The sequence below is a fragment of the Arachis ipaensis genome, chromosome B5 (genome assembly GCF_059453495.1).
Source record: "Arachis ipaensis isolate K30076 ecotype BB chromosome B5, ASM5945349v1, whole genome shotgun sequence".
In the NCBI taxonomy this organism is placed as follows: Eukaryota; Viridiplantae; Streptophyta; class Magnoliopsida; order Fabales; family Fabaceae; genus Arachis; species Arachis ipaensis.
Genome location: NC_142440.1, coordinates 8,966,791 through 8,974,743, shown reverse-complemented (window position 1 = coordinate 8,974,743; position 7,953 = coordinate 8,966,791). Strand labels below are relative to the sequence as shown.

At 27.1% G+C, this 7,953-nt stretch overlaps 1 protein-coding gene across 2 annotated transcripts; it reads left to right on the top strand.

Annotated features, from left to right (window-relative positions):
• The first annotated feature begins 4,813 nt into the window (after positions 1 to 4,813).
• On the top strand, positions 4,814 to 7,850 carry LOC107641673 (patatin-like protein 1). Of its 2 annotated transcripts, XM_016345148.3 has the most exons (7): positions 4,814 to 5,277; positions 5,657 to 5,844; positions 5,941 to 6,130; positions 6,209 to 6,373; positions 6,472 to 6,771; positions 7,147 to 7,319; positions 7,634 to 7,850. In XM_016345148.3, exons 1-7 carry the CDS (start codon positions 5,131 to 5,133, stop codon positions 7,698 to 7,700), a joined length of 1,230 nt encoding a protein of 409 aa, XP_016200634.1. In that variant the 5' UTR covers positions 4,814 to 5,130; the 3' UTR covers positions 7,701 to 7,850. The 2 variants fall into 2 exon arrangements, with proteins under 2 accessions (XP_016200634.1, XP_088343933.1); XM_088487807.1 differs by having other exon boundaries at positions 4,968 to 5,277; positions 5,941 to 6,373.
• Positions 7,851 to 7,953: the final 103 nt, after the last annotated feature.

Below are 7,953 nucleotides of genomic sequence, written 5' to 3'. Positions count from 1 at the left end.
AGGCCAAGCCTAATTCTTATTGGACTTTTGGAGCCCAATTATTAAGTACCCACACAAGCTTGTGGGCTACAACAAAGGCTAAGAAGTTTTTATTTTGAACTCATTTTATTCCATGACCAAATAAAAAACTCATTTTATTTTTATTATTGTAATAAAATATACTTTATTAATTATTATTAATAATATTATTCGAGAGGGCATCACATCACATCAGCGTTTTTTTCATACGGTGAAAATTCAGGTGAAATCGACTTAATGTGAAATTGCTATTTGAGAGCCATTAAATAATTTGACTGATTTTGACTAAATTTTCATCTAACGGCTCATAAATATCAACTTCACGTAAAGTTGACTGTACCAGAATTTTCACCTTTCTACAGTCCCGTTTTATAGATTACCTTGGTTTAAGGAACATCTCACCAGGATAAGACAGCATCGAGGGGTTAATTAAGAGTGAATACAGCCATACAGGGTTTAACATTAAATTCTAACAATTAATGACATGTAATAACTATGGCTGTCTTTTGTTGCTATTCATTTCCAGAGACAGAGACTTAGGCTTGGTGAATATCTTCGCTGTTTATTTAATAACAACACAAATTTTAGAAAAATATGATTAACACACGATAATTCATAAAATACATGTATTAGAGTTTTATCGGAAAGTTGGGGCGCAAAACTTAAACATGACACATATATTTTTATTTAAAATTTTAAAAATTTCACTTTCCCTCATCACTTTCCTAACCAACAACAATAGGGTAAAAATTGATTTTTAATGACAAATGTATTTATATTTTTTTATTAATGTCTTAACAATGAGGATATGTTTATATTAGAATCAAGAATTTAAGATTAAATATATCTAACTCAACCTTAAAAGCTAAGTAAACTTAATGGATGAAGGATGTTTTTTTGTTTTACACATATAAACTACTTAGAGGTCATATTTTAAAAAAGATGCGAAAATGATAATAACACAGAGATTTAATTGTCTTGTTCTTTAAAATTATACTTACTGACCATTGACTTCCCTTTACACGTTGAATTATTATAATTAAAACTCATTAATTCGAAACCAGTTTGTCAGTTATCATTTTTTCACTGCAGGGCCACCATTGCTATATTTAGAAAACATAAGCCCTACATACTACACATGTATGTAGTGATATAATTAAACTATGAAATCAGACATGATTTTACACTTTTAGCTGCAACAATTTGTACCACTTTTATGTTCAGAACATTTTTTGGTGGTTGTGATTTTTTTTTTTGTCTAAATTATCTAAAAATAAAAATAAAAACTGATAGAATTCATCCTATTATTTTTAAATTTTATGTGTAAAATTTAGACACAGTAAAAGATACCTTTATGTTATCTTGATATTCATGTATGTCGAAATATATAAAGAATATAATAATAAAAACTGACGATAAGTTTCCAGTCAACATAGCTAGAAACGTTTCAAGATAAACAAAAGGCAAAGGATAGAAATTAAACCCCGAGGTGGCTGCTATTAATTTTTATATATTAAATTAAAGTACGCAATCTCAGTAACATAGAGTTAGACGTACGTGCAAGTTTATAGAAGATAAAGATATTATAAATTAAGGGAACATACTGCAGATATATACAAAGTAAGATCAATGAAAAAAATATATAATCCACCAACTACGACTAATTATTTAACAGTTATATTACACATTTAACTTTTGTTAACAATTAAATTTAATTAAATTAATTTAAATTTAATAAAAATTATTTTCATTAAACGCAGTGTATGTACATACACATTTTATTAACATAAATATATTATTTTTTTTCTTCGCGTTTCTTTCTTTTTTTTGCGTTCTTCTTCCTTTTTCTTCATCGCATTCTTTTTTTTTACGCGTTCTCAACCGTCATTCTTTTTGTTAGAATATAATTAGAATCAATTAGGATCAATTAGCATTATTTAACATATCTCTGAATATTTATTATAAGATATTACGTCTTTATTATTTCGATTCTTTAACACTTTTATTGTTTGTTATATTTTTTTTCTTCCATTTCTTCTTAATAATTTTGCAGCATTGATTTTTCTTCTTTCTTATTTTATTCATCTTAAAAGAGTAAAACAAGAAGAATTTTTTTCATAAGAAGAAGAAAAAGACAAAGAAGAAGCAACAGAATATGAGGAGGAAGAAGAAAAATTTTGAATTATACAAAATTTATCAGAATAAAAATACACCAAATTTTTTAATAAATACACATAAATTTCTTAATTTTTATACCGAAACTTTGCTACAAAAGTACAAAAATTTCTTTTTTAATGTTACATTTTTTCCTTATTTCTTTCTTTCTTTTAGTTGAATGAATGTAGGTTCATCATCTTCCTAGTAATTTTGTAACATTATGTGTTTTTTTGTTTTTTGATTTTTTGATTTTTATTCTTGTTAAGGGAGTAAAATAAGAAGAAATTTGAGAAGGTAAGACAAAAAGAAAAAAAGAATAAGAAAAAAAAGAAGATGATGATAAAAAAGAAGAAGAAGCGACAGCAGAAAGATGAGGAGGAGGAAGAGAAAGAATTTTGAATTATGTAGAACTTATTAGAATAAAAATATACTGAAATTTATTAACAAATACACATAAATTTCTTAGTTTTTATACCGAAACTTTTCTACAAAAGTACAAAAATGTCTTCTTTAATGCTGTATTTTTTCTTATTTATTTCTTTCTTTTAGTTGAATGAATGTAGGTTTATCCTCTTTGTAGTAATTTTACAGTATTATGTGTTTCTTCTTCTTTTTTGTTTGTTTTTTTATTTTGAGTAAAGTATCGTTTTTGTCCCCAACGTTTGGGGTAAATCTTATTTGTGTCCTTAACGTTTAAATCGTCCTATTTGTATCCCTAACGTTTGTAAAAGTGATTCAATGTTATCCTGCCATCAATTACACATCAATGAGCGCTTTAATTTGAGTTTTAAAAATCTCTTCTTGAAGTTAGAATACAAATGTCTGGGATAGAATCGATAATCTACTTCGAAAAATAGCTCATCAAATGTTGAAACTAATTCCTACAACATTTACATAATTCACTTTTTTAGGGACATAATTGAATCTAAACATAAATAGTGGGCCTAATATTAAAATCGACCACATCCAAGTGAGACCTAATTGAGAATGAATACATCCAAGTGAGAATAATTGAAAAAATATAATCTGATTTGTTAGTATAATTGATAGTAGGATAACATTAAATCACTTTTATAAACGTTAATGATACAAATAGGACGATTTAAATGTTAGGGACACAAATAGGACTTACCCCAAATATTGGGGACAAAAACGATACTTTACTCTTTTATTTTTATTCTTGTTAAGAGAGTAAAATAAGAAGAAACTTAAAAGAAGAAGAAGAAGAAGAAGAAGCGTTTTGAATTATACAGAATTTATTAGAATAAAAATACACTGAAATTTCTTAATAAATACACATAAATTTTTTAGTTTTTATACCGAAATTAATTAATGATTGCGATACGCAAACTCAGTTAAAAAATAAGCACACAAACAAGACTGAATCATGAACAAAAATACATCCAAATTAATTTTGAATTAATATGACAAAAATTAACAATAACAATAATAACGATAAAAAAGATGACGATAACGACAACGATGATGATAATGATAGAGAAGGAAGCCGAAGAAAGCAAATAAAAAGAAGAAATCAAATAAAAAAAAAAGAGGAGGAAAAGATAGTAACGATGGTAGTTGACACGATAACAAAAGAAAAAAGAGAAAAAAAAGGAGGAAAAAAAACAGCAACTAAAATATTGGTGAGAAGAAGAAGAAAAAGAGAAGAAAAAGGAGAAAGAAATAGAAAAAAAAAAGAAGAGGAGAAGAAGAAGGAGAGAGAAATAGAGAAGAAGAAAGAAAAAAAAAAAAAAAAAGAAAACGAAAAAAGAGAAGACGCGTGATTTAAAAAGCAGTTATGACAATTTGATTAGACTTGGTTAAATATTTTAGTTGCATATAAAATTTTATTTATTATTTAATAAACCAAATAATAAGCAACATGAATCCCAATAATAATATGTTGGATGTAGCGTGTGTTTAGTGAAAGACGAAGTCTAACTGCAGACTCATACATACATATAGTTCCTTATTCTTCGTTATTGCTGGATTACTTTGAATATAAATAATAGAAAAAAGAATTAGTACACCATTCAACAACGATCTCCTTAGAATAAATATTTAAAACAATCAATTATTTATGTTAAAAAAAGTATTTATTAATATAAAATATTTATTAAAATAATATATATATATATATATATATATATATATAATATAATTTATTTTTAATATATATTTTTATATTTTAACATATAATTTATACAAATAATTAATTTTTAGTATTTACATGTAATTGATATTAGAATATAAAAGATATATATTAAAATATATAAATAATATTTGTAAATACAAATAAATATATAATAATTAATTTTTTTTGCGTCATACTTTTTGTTACGCTGAATCAAATAGATAATAAGATCCAAAGAAGTAAGTAATAATGTTCGTTACACATACAGAGAAAAATAAATAATATGATATATCCTCTTCACATCATTATCAAATTTATTTGAAATTTAAACAAATTACAACATGATAAAAAAAGGTCATGAGGGAAAAAAGAATGTTGAAGTTATTGATTTGTCATTATTTTGGGTGGTATTACAAAATAAATGAATGAATAAAAATAAACTAATATGTATTACAGATCAAGTGTGTGTCTATACATAATATAGAAAAATAATATATTCATTCTAGTTCATTTTTCTATACAAATTAAGTACAATATAAAATAAGTTGTTCATCAAGTATATAGTATATATATGATATAATAATAATTAATCAGTTTCAACTTTCAATATACCCACCCCCACGAAAGTATAAATTTTTTCCTTAATAAATTGCATGATAATATAAAAAAAAGTTGCATGTACAATAATTTTTTTTTTCTTATCACTGTTATACCAGCATTTATATATTAGTCTTGGTAGATGGCTAGATGAGATTAATTCTATACTCCATACTCAACGTTAAATTTTTTGCTTATCCATCTGAATTCGTTTGCTTATAGCAATGGAAAACCACCCAACATTATTATCTTCGTCGGAAAACCTTCCACCAAAATATGGAAATCTTATAACAGTTCTTAGCATTGACGGTGGAGGCATCAGAGGAATCATTCCCGGTGTTATTCTTGATTTCCTTGAGTCCCAACTCCAAGTGCGTAATAATTATTACAAAAACCACTTTTCCAAAAAGTTTAAATTTATTTAAGAAGCAAAATTTAAATAAGTATATTTTTAGTATTTTCTTCTGAAAAGAAGAGTTTTAATTTAGGTTTATAATTTGCATAAATTTTTTTTTCTCTTTTCATTTATCTAATGTTAAAATTTTTGTTTAGAATTAACAAAGGACTAAATTCTAAATTTTTTATCATAAAATTTTTTATACTATATCATAATTTTTTTTTCAAAATTTAAAGAGACATAAATAGTTATATATGTCTAATAGAAACAACTTAGGATATAATTAGTACAATATTATATGCCTAATTAATGTGTATTTTGTTTTTCATGAAAATGAATATTGATATATATAGGAGCTAGATGGTGAAGGTGCAAGAATTGCAGATTACTTTGATATAATAGCAGGAACAAGTACAGGTGGTCTTGTTGCTTCCATGTTAGCAGCTCCAAATCCAAAGGCCACAAATCGCCCTTTATTTGCTGCTAAAGATATAGTACCATTTTACCTTGAACATTCTCCAAAGATTTTCCCACAAACTAGGTAATTAGTTCACAAAAATTATGCATTATTATTTATTACTAACCAAAAAATATATATATGTAAAGATTATGATGATATACTATATTTGGCATGCAGTGGAATATTTGCATGGTTGATAAACACAATTAAGGTTTTGTTAGGATCCAAGTATGATGGAAAGTACCTTCACAAACTAGTTAAGGAGACGGTAGGGGACACAATAATGTTAAGCCAAACAGTCACAAACGTTGCAATTACAACTTTTGATATCAAAAAACTTCAACCTACCATCTTCTCCTCTTATCAGGTTTATTCATTAAAACTATTGAAACACCGATATTCTAAAAATACTCGAAATTTTTTCTATAATATATGTGTTTTGCAGCTGGAAACAGAGGCAGAGTTGGATGTTCCAATTTCAGACATTTGCATAGCCACTACGGCTGCTCCAACTCTTTTGCCAGCTTATTATTTTACAAAAAAAGATGAACATGGAAACATCATCAAAGAATTCAACCTCATCGATGGTGGGGTCGCGGCTAACAATCCGGTAGTAATTAACTGATGATCATAATATACTTAATTATATTTGCTGGTTAATTGTTAATATTGGTGATCATTGATCAAGTAGTATATACTTTTCATCAGACTTTGGTTGGAGTGAGAGAAGTGAGCAAGAAGCTGCTTAGGAACCCAGGTGAAGGGAAGATTAATCCATTGGATTTTGATCGGTTTCTAGTGCTATCGCTGGGGACAGGAACAAACAGGAATGAGCACAAATACGAGGCTAAGAAGGTGGCCAAGTGGGGTATTTTGAATTGGTTATTGGACTCAGGATCAACTCCCATAATAGATTGTTATAGTGAAGCAAGCACTGACATGGTTGATTATCACAACTGTGTCATCTTTACTGCTCTTCATTCTGAAGACAATTACCTCCGAATCCAAGTAAGTAATGCATTTTGTACCCCGTCTTCATCATTACTGACAATTATTGTTTTTATTTTGGTCAAATTAAAGTTCATTTAATTGTAATCAACCATACTATATGCTTACTAAAATCAGCTATCAGTGTAGAATATACATTAAAAATATACTAATACATAGTGATTAATTTTAGCGACTGATTTTACTGGAGAAATAGTATTTACTATAAATGTGTTGTTATTATTTCTCTTCTTTCTTTTAACTTTTATTACCAAATTAACTGATAAATAACTACCGATTCCCGAATAAATTAAAATTTCTTGTGAGTTTATCTCTTTTTTACAAACATTTTTTAATCTAATTAAATAATTTTTTCACTGTAATTTTTTGTAACAGGAAACATTGGATGGGGAATTAGCTTCCGCAGATAAAGCAACAAAAGAGAATTTGGATAATCTCGTCAAAAAGGGTAAGGAGTTGCTCACAAACCCTGTTACACGTGTCAATCTAGATACTGGTCGATACCAACCTGTTCCAAATAAAGGCAGTAATCAGCAAGAGCTCAAAAGGTGAGTTTGTTTATTTATCGGTAAAAATTCGGGTACAGTCGACTTCACGTGAAGTTAATAACCGAGAATTATTAGATAAAAATTTAGTCAAATCATAGATAAAAATTTAGTCAAATCAATCAAATCATCCAACGACTCTCAATTATCAACTTTACGTGAAGTCGACTCTCAATTATCAACTTTACGTGAAGTCGACTGCACCTGAATTTTTACCTATATTTATTTTTATTAATATATTAAGTTAGTTATTGAAACCATGGGATTCAACAAAAACTTCACATACCATATTACTAAATATATATTAATAATTGCAGGTTTGCAAAATTACTCTCGGACGAAAGAAAATTAAGGAACTCCACACGCATGAAAATAGGGAACTGAGAAAGATCACCAGATTGCAAGTGAATCCATTGTTCAACAAATTCGTTTGCCTAGTAACTCATATAATCCCTCTCGGGATTAAATTAACAAAAAAATCCCTCTCTATAACTCTATTAGCTTGAAAAGCAAACATAAGGGTATCTTTCATTTCTTTTGGCTTCTGCTTTTTTTTTTTTCCTTTTGGTTTCTTAATCTGATTAATATCTTTCACAAGAATTTTAATAAGTAGATACATATAAAAAGAATAAAAATT